Source organism: Pyrus communis, chromosome 11, assembly GCF_041283825.1.
Source record: "Pyrus communis isolate YQ-2024b chromosome 11, ASM4128382v1, whole genome shotgun sequence".
NCBI classification, from domain to species: Eukaryota; Viridiplantae; Streptophyta; class Magnoliopsida; order Rosales; family Rosaceae; genus Pyrus; species Pyrus communis.
In genome coordinates, this window is record NC_142575.1 from 4,292,208 (window position 1) to 4,308,877 (window position 16,670).

At 38.6% G+C, this 16,670-nt stretch overlaps 2 protein-coding genes across 2 annotated transcripts; one reads left to right on the plus strand and one right to left on the minus strand.

Moving 5' to 3' along the window:
- The first annotated feature begins 9,426 nt into the window (after positions 1 to 9,426).
- LOC137741713 (ubiquitin-activating enzyme E1 1) lies at positions 9,427 to 14,242 on the plus strand. Its single transcript, XM_068481421.2, has 5 exons — positions 9,427 to 10,266; positions 10,698 to 10,915; positions 11,060 to 11,854; positions 12,007 to 12,875; positions 13,002 to 14,242. The coding sequence occupies exons 1-5, from the start codon at positions 9,741 to 9,743 to the stop codon at positions 14,029 to 14,031; spliced, it is 3,438 nt and encodes a 1,145-aa protein (XP_068337522.2). The 5' UTR covers positions 9,427 to 9,740; the 3' UTR covers positions 14,032 to 14,242.
- LOC137741718 (plant intracellular Ras-group-related LRR protein 8) lies at positions 14,159 to 16,564 on the minus strand. Its single transcript, XM_088679576.1, is given in 10 exon segments — positions 14,159 to 14,449; positions 14,536 to 14,655; positions 15,393 to 15,415; positions 15,418 to 15,457; positions 15,594 to 15,642; positions 15,925 to 15,951; positions 15,953 to 16,024; positions 16,134 to 16,215; positions 16,335 to 16,478; positions 16,561 to 16,564. Coding segments are annotated over 10 exon segments (672 nt in total). The 3' UTR covers positions 14,159 to 14,338.
- Between the last annotated feature and the right edge of the window lie 106 nt (positions 16,565 to 16,670).

Genomic DNA, 16,670 nt, shown 5'->3' on the forward strand with positions numbered 1-16,670 from the left:
AAGCTTACGGTACTGTTCATTTTAACAAAAAATCATATTTTTACACTAAAAAGTCAATTCTAGTACTATTCATTTTACTTTTTATTTTCTTATTATCATTAAAACTCAAAGTTTTTAAATCATTTTTATTAATTTTTCTTATTTTATTCGGTCACTTTAGAATTTTACTTTACCAAACGCACTATGATTCAATGTGGTTATGATTTTGGCGGTGGGAAATGAGAATATTCAAATCATTTGCCTTCCGTGTCTCATCACGATTGATTAGGCAATTCATATTATTTAATTAAAGATTAAGATTATTGTATGTTTACGAGGTAACATAATAGCCCAAGACTATATAAGTATTATAGTAAACTTTATCCCTTACCGATGTACGATAACTCTCAACACGCTTTCGCACGTGTGGCGGATTTTCAAGCCTACACGTGGACAATAACTGGATGACGTGGAGCGCGTGTGGCCGTTTGGCTTCCTACAAGGACAATCCACTTTGACACCATGATGAAATTGGAATTCCACCGTAAAATCAATTGGCAATATGAAAAGTAATTAAAAATCATATAAGCACATAGCAAACATTATCTCTCACACAACTCTCAACAGTGTCATCATGATTGATTAGGCAATTCAGATTATTTAATTAAAGATTAAGATTATTATATGTTTATGAGGTAACATAATAGATTAGGCTGGAAATTGGTCAAATCACGTAGGTGGGCTATAGGTATGTCTCAAGGTGACCCACGCGGTAAATCAAGTATTGATACTATGTGAAGTCTGTTAACAATCGCACTTAAAATTGCAACTTTCGTCCAAGTTTCTGTCTAAAAATAGCATATGGGTTTCAAAGGAATGGTTAAATTTATTAATTCCACATGCTGGGGTAATTTTTGCCCCTGTACGTGGATAAATTCTAAAATCTACTTATTGGATCACATGGTTGTACGACCACACCGAATTGCTGTTAAGATGTATATGGCATATGGCCGGTCAAGCAAAAGTTTTTTCCTTGCGTGTGAGACTCTCTTGCAACTTTTAGACAGAACTGGAAGGAAAATTGTGGAACTTTTAGACAGAACTGGAAGGAAAATTGTGGTTTTGACTAAAAATATAAGGGGAACGGAATTGTCTGGTGGGTCTACAATCTGTGAGAGCGATGGAATTTGTTTTTGAGAGTTTTAACGAAAAATTCACGGTACTGTTCATTTTAACGAAAAATCATATTTTTACACTAAAAAGTCAATCCTGATACTATTCACTTTACCCTTTATTTTGTCTTTATCATTAAAACTTAAAGTTTTTAAGTCCTTTTCATTAGTTTTCCTATTTGTTTTCCTTTGGTATGTTTATGGGAGAGACCAAAACGGAGGGATGAGGATCCCCCCCGATCCTCTTTGTGGGGTCTTAGGAATTTTGTACATCGTGCGGTCAGTTTTCGTTGAGTACTATTTATGTTTGATTTTAAATAATAAATTTAAACTGATTTATGGTCGCACAATGTATGATAAATGATTAAGATGTGAGGACCTTTAGAATCTCACAGTTTGTGTCACATCCCCGCCTGGGGTCCACACATCCCTGGCCCGCTCCACCACCGTAGCACGATATTGTCCACTTTGGGCCCCGACCACGCCCTCACGGTTTTGTTTTTAGGAACTCACACGAGAACTTCACAATGGGTCACCCATCATGGGAGTGCCGCACGAGAACTTCCCAATAAGTCACCCATCATGGGAGTGACATTCCACCACCGTAGCACAATATTGTCTGCTTTAAGCCCCGACCATACCCTCACGATTTTGTTTCTAGGAACTCACACGAGAATTTCCCAGTGGGTCACCCATTATGAGAGTGGTCTCACGCGCTATTGGCTTAACTTCGGAGTTCCCATGTAACCCAAAGCCAGTGAACTTCCAAAAGACCTCTTGCTAGGTAAAGAGGGAATATACATATAAAACTTATAAGATCCACTCTTCTAGACAATATGGAATGTTACCGTTTGAATCGGGATTGGAGTGTATGTATAATGTAATCATGTTATTTTGGGTCCCACTAACAAAGAATCATAATTTCGACATTAAAAACAGAAAATCAAATCAAAGCAACTGACATTTAACCATCAATCAATCAAAATCATACAACAAATGCCTCAAATACAAGTTTAAATATTCTATACCCGCAGTCTCTCTATGATGACCGACACGTGTTATCAAATTTAACCATAATTTTACTATCATGAACTTAATACATATCAACAAATGATAAAGATTACTTATGTAACAATTTAAACCAATATAACATTCTCCAAACTCTAAGTTAGACATCAAATGCAAATGCAAGCATCAAATTTGAACTTGATGACTTATGTGATAATTTTGCGTCTTCTTGCATTCAATGTGTCAAAGTCCAAATTATCCATTGTTACCATTGTTTTATTTTATTTTTCTTCCCAATGCATTGTTTTATTTCTTTCAAATCCCTTGTTTTACCATCCCTTGTTCTATTTCTTTTCAAATCCCTTGTTTTACCATCCATTGTTTCACTCTAGTAGAACATATAGACTACAACGGTACTTATTATTAGATGCAAAGAAAAGCTTATGCAGCTGAAATGAAAAAAAAAAAGTCTTCTTTCAACTCTCTCTACAAAAGGTCTAAAAGAGAAAGAAAACAGAAAATTGGAGCTATGGTCTCTCAATTTTGACTCAATTCAAGCTTTGGTTCCTCAACCAAAGATCCGTGAGTATTGAGCATTTAACTTGTTATAATGTGGGGCAGTAATCATTTTCGCGAACGTTGTTAGAACTTCCTTCCAAAATAAAGGGTTTAAAGGGGCAAAAAATGGATGAAAGTTCTAATAGAGTTAGTCAAAAGAACCATTGCTCCAAATTATTAGTTCAGGGACCAATATTCGTGAATTTTTAGTTAAGGGTCCAAAGCTCCAATTGTGCTAAATGATCAATGCTTCAATTATCTCGAAAGAAAAACTGGATATTTTATTCGATCACTTTAGGATTTTACTTTACCAAACGCACTGTGATTCAATGTGGTTATGATTTTAGCGGTGGGAAATGAGAATATTCAAATCATTTGCCTTCCTTGTGTCATCATGATTGATTAGGCAATTCATATTATTTACTTAAAGATTAAGATTATTGTATGTTTATGAGGTAACATAATAGCCCAATATCATATAAGCACTATAACAAATTGTATCCTTTACCGATGTGGGATAACTCTCAACACACTCTTGCACGTGTGGCGGATTTTCAAGCCTAGACGTGGACAACAATTGGATGACATGAAGTGCGTGTGGCCGTTTGGCTTCATACGAGGACAACCCACTCTGATATCATGATGAAATTGGGGTTTCACCATAAAACCAATTGACAATATAAAAAGCATCTCAATATCATATAAGCGTATAATAAACCTTGTTCCTTATCGATGTAGACAACTCTCAACAGTGTCATCATGATTGATTAGGCAATTCAGATTATTTAATTAAAGATTAAGATTATTGTATGTTTATGAGGTAACATAATAGATTAGGCTGGAAATTGGTCAAATCATGTAGGTGGGTTATAGGTATGTCTCAAGGTGACCCACGCGGTAAATCAAGTACTAACACTATTCATGTGGTGAAGTCTGTTACCAATCGCAGTTAAAATTGCAATTTTCGTCCAAGTTTCGGTCTAAAAGTAGCATATGGGTTTCAAAGGAATGGTAAAATTTGTTAATTCCACAGGCTCAGGTACTTTTTATCCCTGTATGTGGATAAATTCTAAAATCTACTTATTAGATCACATGGTTGTACTGTCACACCGAATTGCTGCTAAGATGTATATGGTATATGGCCAGTCAAGCATAAGTTTTTTCTTGCGTGTGAGACTCTCTTGCAACTTTTAGACAGAACTGGAAGGAAAATTATGGTTTTGACTAAAAATATAAGGAAAACTAATGAAAAGAGTTTGAAAATTTTGAGTTTTAATGATAATGACAAAATAAAGGGTAAAGTAAATAGTACCAGGTTTGATTTTTTAGTGTAAAAATGTGATTTTTTTTGTTAAAATGAATAATATCGTGGACTTTTCGTTAAAACACCCAAAAATATAAGAGGAAAGGAATTGTCTGGTGGTGGGTCTACAAGCTGTGAGAGTGATGGAATTTGTTTTTGTTTGTTTTCCTTTGGTATGTTTATGGGAGGGACCAAAACGGAGGGATGAGGATCCCCCGATTCTCAGGGATTTTAAGAATTTTCACATCATGATCGTTTATTTGTGCATTGTACGGTTAGTTTTTGTAAAGTACTATTTATGTTTAATTTTAAATAAAAAAATTCAAACTGATTTCTGGTCGCATAATGTATGATAGACGGTTATGATGTGAGGATCTCTAGAATCCCGCAGTTTGAATCAGGATTGGGGTGTATGTATAATTTAAAGGAAGAGGTATTCTTCAATTTCCTCCTTGAACTTGCGAGCGTTGGCCAATTCCCCCACTCTACTTTAATTTTGGCTAATTTCCCCCATCAACTCTCATAATTAGTCAATTTCCCCCCTCAACTTTAATTTTGGCCAATTTCCCGCATCAAGTCTCATAATTAGTCAATTTTGTGACAACCTGTTCCAAATTTTACGTTTTTATTTTATTTTAAAAGCGTGAATTTACGAAATTGCCCTAGAGGCAAGGACTTTGATTTCCGTTGACCATCGACTTGAGAGATGTGAGACTTATTCTTTTAGCATATCCTCGTAGTACTCATTGGTACGAACGTATAGGCGAAAGCCGTTTGCGAGTCCGGATTATATCGGTATAGTTACGGACGTTCGAAATTGGTTATTCAAGGTTTAGTGTTTATTTAAATTAAATCTCCACTTTGTGGGGGAGGCCTAATCAGAAATGGAGGGAGGAAAGGAAAAAAAAAAAAAAAAAAGGAAGTGGTTCTCGTCCACCCGCACCTACCGCGGGTCCATTTTCCAAGGCCGATTCCGGCCAACTCCAGTGGAGTTTTTCGATGCCACCACCACCAACTTGAAGCTCTCATTCCCCTCTACAAAACCCACCCAAGAACCACCTTGATTAACCATGGTATGGGGCGGTTTGAGGCCACGAAAGTTGACGAAAATCAATGGCGCTCCTGCCACCCTTTTCAATTTTCCGGCAAATCGGCAAAGCGATGGCCAATGCCACCACTTGGGCTTTGTATCCCATCATCCCAGGAGCAAAACCCAACCAACCTTGACCCCGTTGGACCACCGTAGACGACGAATCGACGTCTGGAAGTTTTAGGCACCCGCCGGATTTGTGGGCAAAATTGACCATCTTCCGTCCACTTTTGGACTTCGTAGCAGGTATGAAAGTTGCTCCACTCACTGAGATATTCATTTCTGTGAAGTTTGAGAATTTTTGGAAATAGTTGGATTTTCCGGCGAGTCGGGCCGCCGACCGCCACCCGCGGCGGCGCGTGGCCAGTGAGCCGCCAATGCTATTTTTAGGCTATGTCAAATGTCTTGAATTCAGTTTTTTCATTTGAATGACGTAGGTTGATAGTTTGAACCTAAATTCGTTACAATACGTTACTTGATAAAATTGTGAATCGATGATCCGACCGTTGGATCGTCACCAAAATTGGATACATTATAATACGTAATATTTAAAGATCATAGGAATTTATGGATCGGGAATCCGACTTACGGATCTTCCTGAATTGGATTTGTAAGTTAGTAAAATAAATGTTCACGGCCACTTGTTTTAGGCAATTGGCGGAGATCTGACCGTTGGATCGTAATGAAATTTTAATATGTTATTCTAGAAACATATTGTGGATTGTTGGGAGTTGCGGATTGGAAATCTGATATGCGGATCTTCCGGGTCAAGTTATACAAGGTTGTAAACCCTACCGTCGATCTTTGATCGACGGTTGACTTGTGGTTAATGGGTCTCAACTATTTTAGAATGTCGTTGAGGTTGTGTTTTATGTGAATTACGTATTCTTCGGATAAGAGTTCTGAGATGTGATTTGATAATTGGTCACATGAACCAATCATTCAGGACGTCTCGATGTGTGCGCTAGAGAATCATAGCGTGGACTCTAGGTGAGTGGATCTTTTCTTTTTTATCGTACATATTGTTGAGAGTTCTATCGACACTTTTAAATTGATTGGGTATATTACCTTCGTATAATTATTTGTGAATGCTTGAAGTACCTATATGAACTACGAATGGCTTGATCCCTGTCTAGGATACATAGGCAGTCTAACGAGACGTTAGATGCAGCCATAAAATATTTGAGACAAAAGCCTTGCTTGGGAAATTGAGTAATGCGAAGGAAATTGGTAAAGGCAAGTTTTAGTTTTATGAATTATTTTGTTAAATTAGTGTTAATTGGGTTGTCATGGATAATTATCCCTGAAAATAAGTAGTTTGGGAGTAGGGCGTTATTGATTGTACACTTCACACCGTATTGTTTATAATTGAAAATGCTACGACATGGTTGAGTATTAGATTGCATCATGTATATCAATATGTATATTACTTGCATATAATTATTGGGAATGCTTTCAAGTGCAAAGGTGAACTCAGGACACCCAGGTAAGTTCAGGTGAGTTTATGGTACTAGTTGAATCGATTGTGTTATAGCATGACTACAGTTATGTGTTAGGCAACTTCGATACTGTCGTACTGGTTGCCATGAGTTCCACATGGTATATTGAGATGCATTGAGAGCTCATAAACCTGCACCCCGGTGTTAGTGCTCCCGCCCGTGGCCAGGGCACAGTCCTTCACGTGATGTTCACCTCCCGCACCTTACGCTCACCTTAGATTCAAGGTAGGTGCACAGTCCTGTCGTACAGACCACTTTAGGTGGTTCCGACTTGTAGGTGACCCGCGATTATTCGCCCAGTCTTCACGTGATCATAGCACTTAAGCGTATTTATTTACACCCAGTCTTGTTGTACAGACCACTTTAGGTGGTTACGACTCGTGTGCAGGTATACTTATTGAGCTATTGGCTGGCCAGGATTGATGAGATATGGATAAGTCGTACAGGTCACTATAGGTGACTCTGACTTATATGCTAGCCATGATTGATGAGATATGGATAAGTCGTACATGTTACTATAGGTGATTCCGACTTATATGCTAGCCAGGATTGATAAGATATGGATAAGTCGTACAGGTCACTATAGGTGACTCCGACTTATATGCTAGCCATGATTGATGAGATATGGATAAGTTGTACATGTCATTTTAGATGACTCTGACTGATATATCACTTTGTATTGATTTAGTTCATTTGGCCTACTTATTAATGTATGATGGAGTTGATGGCAAACCGTGGTTTTGGTCATTTCTGAGTATGGTTTGGATATATGTATATATGTTGTACTGTCTTGTGGAAAACGATACGGGTTTTACATTTAGGGGCATTACTTTTAGAGAGGTAATAACTTTGGGAAGCTTGGTTTTATTGCTTACTCACACTTTTTGTTTGGTGCCCTCCAGGTTTTAGCTGCTGAGTTTGTATCGACAAGAATCTGTGGCGAATATTAGTATTGATGGATATTTCTGAGGGTATGATTCTTACCCACACTACTGTACCTTACTTATGCTCTGACATCGCGTGTGAAATGGGTTCGCTCCCACTCGTAGCACACTCTGGTACTTAGACACTTTTAGATTCAAATTTATTCACTTTTTATACACTATCACATTTTATGGCTTCGTCACCTTCCAGGTGTCGGCCAGCACAGCTCGATTCAGGGTCCAAGTGGACTTTCTGGGTCGGGGTGTGTCAAATTTGCACCCTACTGTTATTTTTTTTTTATAATAATTTTCCATATATTCTTTTTTTTTAATTTTCAATCTTTCTCATAACTTCCAACAAAGTACTAAAATTAATATAAACTCACCTGCATAATATAGGATAAAATGTACAAAAACATAATACAATTAGTATGTGATATGGGTTGATTATAAGAAAAAGTTATGAATCGGGTTTAAAGCATGTAGAAGAAGAAATAATAACAAAAAGAAATAATAATCCTAAACTCATGGATCAAACATATTTCAATAAAATGAGTTATTCTTAATAAGGAGTCAAAAATTATGAATAGATTAGCCATTTTTTCACTAAAGCTCGATTCTCCGCAATTTACTTGAACTTAGCTTTCACTTTTATAAAGAAAATTGTATTCACATACAAAAATTTATACATCAATCCTTTTCGTTATCAATTTTGTATAGTCAAAAATCATATAAAATTACTCCATACTGATTTATTATGACTAATAACACTATTTATAATAAATTGTAAAATTCTAAATTTTAATCTATTTGTAATAGGATAAAGATATAGGAACATGATTAACATACATCTTATTTAGTTTCTTACACATACTTGTTTAATTATTATCAAATTAAAAAATTCACAATAGGGTGCAAATTGACTAGTTATTAGAGTTGAGGGGAGAAATTGGCTAAATTAAAGTTAAGGGGGGAAATTGACTAATTATGAGAGTTGAGGGGGCAAATTGGCCAAAATTAAAGTTGATGGGGGAAATTGGCTAATGGTCACAAGTTTAGGGGGAAATTGATGAATACCTCTTAAAGGAAACTAATGAAAAAATGCTTGAAAACTTTGAGTTTTAATGATAAGGACAAAATAAAGGGTAAAGTGAATAGTATCATGATTGATTTTTTTAGTTTAAAAATGTGATTTTTTATTAAAGTGAATAGTACCACAGTTTTTTCGTTAAAACTCCCATAATTTAATCATGTTATTTTTGGGTTCATTAACAAAGAATCATAATTTCGACAATAAAAACACAAAATTAAACCAAAGCAACCGACATTTAACCATCAATCAATCAAAATCTTACAATAAATGCCTCAAACACAAGTTTAGATATTCTCCACCCATTTTATATGCCTGTATTATTATTATTGATTGACACATATTATTAAATTTAACTATAATTTTATTATTATATACTTAATACGTATCAACAAATGACAAAGATTACCTATGTGAAAATTTAAACCAATATAACATCTCCCAAATTTCAAGTTAGATATCAAACGCAAGCATCAAATTTGAACTTGATGACTTACGTGACAATTTCGCATCTTCTTGCATTCAACGTGTCAGAGTCCAATTATCCATTGCATTATTTTATTTTTCTTCCCAATGCATTGTTTTATTTATTTTTAAATCCCTTGTTTTACCATCCATTGTTTCACTCTATTAGAACATATAGCCTACAACGGTGCTTATTATTGGGAATATTTTTACTCATCATTTTATTTATAAATTTTAAGATATATATATATATATATAATAGATATGCACAAATTTCAAATCTTAATCTCGTTCGATAATATTGATAATTTTAAATATTGAAAATGAGTAAACCGGCGAACATTAACACAACTTACAAATGATCTTATTTCTACGGACAAAATCCGACCGTTGATTTTTCATCGGCTTTTACTGTACACCCTTCATTTCACCAAAAACCGTGAAATTAACATATTCATCGTTCCAGAAAAAACCAGTACCTTCAAGTTTCAAACCCAAAATCTCAAGCAAAGCATAAACCCACAACCTTCGTTCTCTCTCTGATTCCAAATTCCAATCTTTTTCCTTTTACAGTAGTAATCGCTACGTTTAATATCTCTCCAATTTTTTAATTCATCTCTCTCGCTTTTGTTGCTTTGCTTTGGAATCGAATCATGCCCAAATTACGCTTTCTCATAGTGGCTTCGGCGGCCCCAATCCTTCTCGGACTGGCGCTCCGAACCTACTCCGGCGCCGACGACGCCGCCAATTCAATTTTCACCACTCGTTTTCTCGTTTGGAGCTTGCTGGTTTCGGTGATGGTGGCCTTTTCTGGCGTTTTCAGCAGATTGCTGCACTGTATGCTTCCTAAAAAGAGACCCGGCGACGGAGTCGTTGTAGAAGTAGAAGTAGGAGGAGACACCGGCAGCTCCGTCGCGTTATCGTCGATCAATAAGCATCGCGTCGGCAACTTCGTTGCCGAATCTACTGTCAGCAACAACAGCAGCCTCGCAAGCAGCAACCACGGTAGCGTGGTTGAGAAGGACGTGCCGATCATGGCTTTGGGCCATTCGAACCAATCCGATATCGACGAGGACCTTCACAGCCGGCAGCTCGCGGTCTATGGCCGCGAGACGATGCGGCGGCTCTTCGCGTCGAATGTTCTCATCTCAGGGATTCAAGGTCTAGGTGCTGAAATCGGTACGGAATTCGGAAACCCTCACATTTATCGTTTTCAATTGGTTTTGTAATTAGTGAGATACAAATGTTGAATTCTGGAGGTGTTTATCTATTATCTGGTTGTAGGTTTAATTTACCATATTTAGAATCCTGTTGTATTTTTGAAGAGAAACTTACCTACACCGGGACGGATGCCACTGTGGTAGTTCCGAAGCCAATGCCTTTTTTAGCTTTCTCACACGGTAGTGATTGGCTTGAGAATCGCCATAGCGGCATTTCTGTTGCATGGAAGTTGTTCTCGTATTCTGGAGGCACTTATCTATTGTAAATGCAATATGTATTCTGTTTAGATTGTCCTGTTTCAAGTTGTTGTGTGTCTTTGCTTTTGCTGGTGTTTTTTTAATGTGGGCTTTTGCTGGTGTTTTTTTAATGCGGGCTTTTGCTTTCTGCAGCAAAGAACCTCATTCTGGCTGGGGTCAAGTCTGTGACTTTGCACGATGAAGGGAATGTGGAGCTATGGGATTTGTCTAGTAACTTTGTTTTTTCCGAGGACGATGTGGGTAAGAACAGAGCACTTGCTTCGGTTCAAAAGTTGCAGGAACTCAACAATGCTGTGGTTGTTAATACCTTGACAACTGAATTGACTAAAGAGCAGCTTTCAAATTTCCAGGTACATTTTCATTTAATTATTACTGTTTGATTAGTATGCCAATTATCGAAGTTATTCAAGGTATTTAGCTTGCAGTTCATATTGTAGTGATCGTGTACTTTGCTTGAGGATGTAAAAATCGTGTGTTTGTAAACTCTTTTGTAGGTTGTTGTATTCACTGACATCAGTCTTGAAAAAGCCATTGAATTCGATGATTATACACATGATCATCAGCCCCCAATCGCCTTCATTAAAACTGAAGCTAGAGGCCTTTTTGGTTCTGTCTTTTGTGACTTTGGACCTGAGTTCACTGTTTTTGATGTTGATGGGGAGGAACCACACACGGGTATAATTGCATCCATCAGCAATGACAACCCTGCTATAGTGTCATGTGTTGACGACGAGAGACTTGAATTTCAGGATGGGGATCTTGTTGTGTTCTCAGAGGTTCATGGAATGACAGAACTAAATGATGGAAAACCAAGAAGGATAAAAAATGCTAGGGCTTACTCATTCACTCTAGAGGAGGATACCACGAGGTTTGGTGCCTATGAGAAAGGTGGTATTGTCACACAGGTGAAGCAGCCAAAAGTCTTGAAATTTAAGCCATTGAGAGGAGCACTCAATGATCCTGGTGAATTTCTTCCTAGTGATTTCTCCAAGTTTGATCGGCCACCACTCCTACACTTGGCATTTCAAGCACTGGATAAAGTTGTGTCTGAGCTTGGGCGATTCCCTGTTGCTGGTTCAGAAGAGGATGCACAGAAGCTTATATCTATTGCTAGTAACATTAATGAAAAATTGGGAGATGGTAAGATGGAAGATATTAATCCAAAACTTTTGCAGCACTTTGCCTTTGGTGCAAAGGCGGTACTGAATCCCATGGCTGCCATGTTTGGTGGTATTGTGGGTCAAGAGGTTGTAAAAGCTTGCTCTGGAAAGTTCCATCCACTCTTTCAGGTCATTACACATTCTTCTCTCTCTCCATTGTTTTAAGAGTTCATTCATACTTTCCCTTGGAGTTGACTATTATTTGCGAGCCAAAAAGTTTTTTGCCACGTAAGTTATTTTCACTGCTCGTAGTAACTTGATGTTTAACTTGTTCCCACCAGTTCTTCTACTTCGACTCAGTAGAATCACTTCCTACGGAGCCACTGGAATCCAGTGATTTGAAACCATTAAATAGCCGTTATGATGCACAAATTTCAGTTTTTGGGTCCAAGCTACAGAAGAAATTGGAGGATGCGAAAATATTTCTAGTTGGATCTGGGGCACTAGGATGTGAGTTCTTAAAAAATTTGGCCCTGATGGGAGTTTCATGTGGCAAGCAAGGGAAGCTAACAGTCACTGATGATGATGTAATTGAGAAGAGTAACCTTAGTAGGCAGTTCCTCTTCCGTGATTGGAACATTGGGCAGCCCAAATCCATGGCTGCTGCCTCCGCTGCTGCATCTATAAATCCTTATCTCAATGTCGAAGCCTTGCAAAATAGAGTTAGCTCTGAAACTGAGGATGTGTTTGATGATGCCTTCTGGGAGAATTTAAGTGTTGTTATCAATGCACTCGATAATGTCAATGCTAGGCTCTATGTTGATCAGAGGTGCTTATATTTCCAGAAGCCACTTCTCGAGTCAGGTACACTGGGCACAAAATGCAACACCCAGATGGTTATTCCTCTCCTAACAGAAAACTATGGTGCCTCAAGAGACCCACCGGAGAAGCAAGCACCCATGTGCACTTTGCACTCATTTCCACACAACATTGACCACTGCTTGACATGGGCTCGATCTGAGTTTGAGGGCTTGCTTGGCAAAACTCCAGCTGAAGTGAATGCATATTTAGCCAAGCCAAGTGAGTATGCTGCTTTGAAGAGGAATGCTGGTGACGCACAGGCCAGGGATACCTTGGAGCGCATTCTTGAGTGCCTTGATAGAGAAAGATGCGAAACATTTCAAGATTGCATTGCATGGGCACGCCTGAAGTAAGTCATTAGCTACTTGACATAAATAAATTATACGCTTTTCCTTTTGCTCCTCCCTTCTTTTGTAATCCTGAATTATAATGATGGTGTGGTTCATTAATTCCCACCTGATTTTTGTTTACACAGGTTTGAAGATTATTTTTACAACCGCATCAAACAGCTGATCTATACTTTTCCTGAAGATGCTACAACCAGTAGTGGGACTCCATTCTGGTCTGCCCCTAAGCGATTCCCCCATCCTCTACAGTTCTCAACTGCTGATCCTGGTCACCTTAATTTTGTTATGGCAGCATCCATACTAAGGGCAGAAACATTTGGGATCCCAATCCCCCACTGGGTTAGAAACTCTAAGAAGTTTGCTGAAGCTGTTGAGAAAGTGATGGTCCCAGAATTTCAGCCCCGGAGAGATGCAAACATAGTGACCGACGATAATGCTACCAATTTAACTTCTCAATCTACAGATGATGCACAGGTCATTGATGACTTGATCATCAAGTTAGAGCATTGTCGAGAGAAACTCTCACCAGGGTTCAGGATGAAACCAATTCAGTTCGAGAAGGACGATGATACAAATTACCATATGGATCTGATAGCTGGGCTTGCCAATATGAGGGCTAGAAATTACGGCATTCCTGAGGTTGACAAGCTGAAAGCCAAGTTTATTGCCGGCAAGATTATCCCCGCAATTGCTACCACCACGGCAATGGCCACAGGACTGGTGTGCCTGGAGCTTTACAAAGTTTTGGACGGAGGCCACAAACTAGAAGACTATAGAAACACGTTTGCAAATCTAGCTCTACCTTTGTTCGCAATGGCAGAGCCAGTTCCGGTGAAGGTCATCAAGCACCGTAACATGAGCTGGACCATTTGGGATAGGTGGATCGTGAGGGGCAATCCCACTCTGAGGGAATTTATTCAGTGGCTCAAGGACAGAGGACTGGATGCTTATAGCATCTCATATGCCAGTTCCCTGCTTTATAATACCATGTTTGCACGACACCAAGACCGAATGGACAAGAAGATGGTGGATCTGGCTAGGGAAGTGGGGGGTTTGGAACTGCCTCCAAACCGCTCCCACTTCGATGTTGTTGTGGCTTGTGAGGACGATGAGGGGAACGAAGTTGACATCCCTTTGGTATCCATCTACTTCCGTTAGGTTGTGTTCTTGAGTCCACCGGTGATCGTCGGTGTGTGATTCTCGGATGCGAACACTACATTTTTAGGATTTGGCCCTTGTTTATATTTGCACATTGAACACACTCAAGCTTATAGACAGAAAAAAGGCATGTAAATTCTGGTGCTCGACTTTTGATAACAAGATACTTACGTTGTTAGATTCTATAACAATTCAAGTACCATAGACATCAGATCGGAGCTTGCTTTTGTAAATCTAGATACAAATGTCACCGAGTATGGACAACAACTTTGCACAATTGCGACATGTAATCCCGAAATTAGCAGCATCAGCTCTTATCGGCACCTTCATCAAACGCACCGGAGTTTACAGCTCGGAAATCCACTTGCTTCTGATGCTTCAACCGGCGGCGTTCATCAAAGCCTTCCCAGCCTTCAAACTGCGAAGACACCGTTGTCGGTATCACACCGTTAAAAGTGAAAAATTAGACTACTTTACGGAATGACATTTGCTGCTAGTACGTACCTGACGAAGGACATCCGCGGTTATTTCTGTATTGTGCAGATCAAGCGTTGTGAGCTGTAGCCACATTTTGAATAACGCAGAGGGAAGGGCTCTCAACCCGTTGTTGCCGAGATACAAAGACTGCACAAAAGTAGAAACTTCGGGTGAATATCAGCTCAACAACGCACAAGACGAATGAGGTTTCTGCCGTACGAATAACTAAATAAATTCTACTACAGCAAAAACGTAATCAATCACCAGGTTCTAAAAGACACTAGGCGCTAGTCAGACGGCGAGCAGGGGCCTAGGGCCTATGCTCCTATGCAGGGTTTAGGTGGGCGCCTAGGCGAATTAGGCGAATTTAAGTAAATCTATTATATTTCGTGTAAATAAGTATCTGTTTATACTTAAAATATATATAATTTCATCATAAATGACAAAATAGAATGATATATGTATTATGAAGTATTGAACATAATGAAAACATGGGGAACAAGCATATAGTGTGTGTTCATTTAAATATTCAACAAGTCTCTTACAATTTATTGAAAAAAATTAAATGCAAATTGAAAGTTATCTATTTTCTGTCTAAGTGAGTCGCAACCTAGGCAGGTGCCTAGGTAGGTCTGGATGGGCTAGGCAGTCTAGGCGGGCACCTCAGCTGGTCTATGTGTCATTTCTTAATTTTCAAACACCTAAGCAGTAATCGAGACGGTGACTAGCCGTCTAGCGCCTAGACGGGTCTAGGCGGGAATTTTTATAACAGTGAATTAGTGTGATACGGAACATTAACTAATTAACTGAAATGCTCAACTTTGGAGGGGGTAAAACAGAAGAGAGACGGATAATAAGTTCAAAACAGTAGATTAAGTAGGGACCTTCAGATTTTGCAAACTTCCATTGTCTCTGGCAAATTGGACAGAAGATTTGACGAAACATCAACCTGCACCACGCGGAAAGTAAGTCAGATGTATAACTAAACTACCTAGTGAGGGAACGAACCAACACTCTAGTCGCCCCTCCACCCACCACAGATAACCCAAAAGAAAAGAAAAAATAGGAAAACGCCGAAGTAGTACCTCAGTAAGAGCATTGCAGTCGCCTATACATGTATGGATGGTGCTTATCCTGCAACATAGACACGCGTGTTTAATCAATATATGTTATCATTTATCAACATAACACAGATATCTTTAAGCAACAGTGACTTCATCAACATATCATCCACGCGTGAAGAGGAAACAACTTTCGTAACACAAAAGCATTCACATTCAAAATTTATTAATCGTATCACATTCAGATGAAAAGACATACAAGGAAAAACAAGTGGTACCCGAATTTGATCCGCTAGTTCTCAATAGGAAAGACACATGCCCTCGGCATCCTGGCTCATATTACCTCCAAAATTACCTGTTGTTGTTGGCTTTCAGAACTTCAAAGGCTAGATAATTTGTTTTTGGCAACATTGAGTGATGTCAACAAGCCCAGTGAAGATGGCAACGTCGTTAAACTGCATATATCATGCAATTCATCAAGTATCCAACACAATGTGCAGAGATAGAAAATGAAAGCCACTCGTGATTAGTTAGCTACATTTGTAAAGCACAAAAGACACTCACTGGTTTTGCTCCAGAGACAGAACGGTTAGTCCTTCCAAGCTAATAGAATCGTCCACTATATCATTTGCAGCGAGCAACAATTCTACAAAACATTGAGAATGATTTGAAACTAAGTAAAAGTTGTGGCACAAATTTGATGGCGATAGAGCGAAATACGAGAAAGAAACAGAGGGTTCTGTACCTGCAAGGAGCTTAGACAACCAATCTTTGCAGGTACATTTCGAATAGAATTATTGCTGAGTTCAATAGCTCTTGCGGAAGTTACAGAAGCCCACACTTCATCCGGCATAGCCTTTTCAAATTCGACCAACAAGAAGATGTCAGCATTGAAAGAACTTAGGTCCTCTAAAATATTAGTTGGCAACAAATTATATAAATATCAACATTGCATTCCGATTGGATTCCGAAATACCACATTATTAATAACCCATTTGTACTAACTCAACAGTTCCGAAAGAACACTTAAAAATGTATGTAAATCTCCACAGTTACTGCAATCCAAAGTTTGATGTGTGGCATTGAAACTCAAGGATAAGA

Bases quoted from the DNA above. Each gene is read 5' to 3' on its own strand.
- LOC137741713 (XM_068481421.2), top strand. From the start codon at position 9,741: ATGCCCAAATTACGCTTTCTCATAGTGGCTTCGGCGGCCCCAATCCTT. The intron at 10,916-11,059 runs GTACATTTTCAT...ACTCTTTTGTAG, and splicing joins AGCAGCTTTCAAATTTCCAG to GTTGTTGTATTCACTGACAT. The intron at 12,876-13,001 runs GTAAGTCATTAG...TTGTTTACACAG, and splicing joins ATTGCATGGGCACGCCTGAA to GTTTGAAGATTATTTTTACA.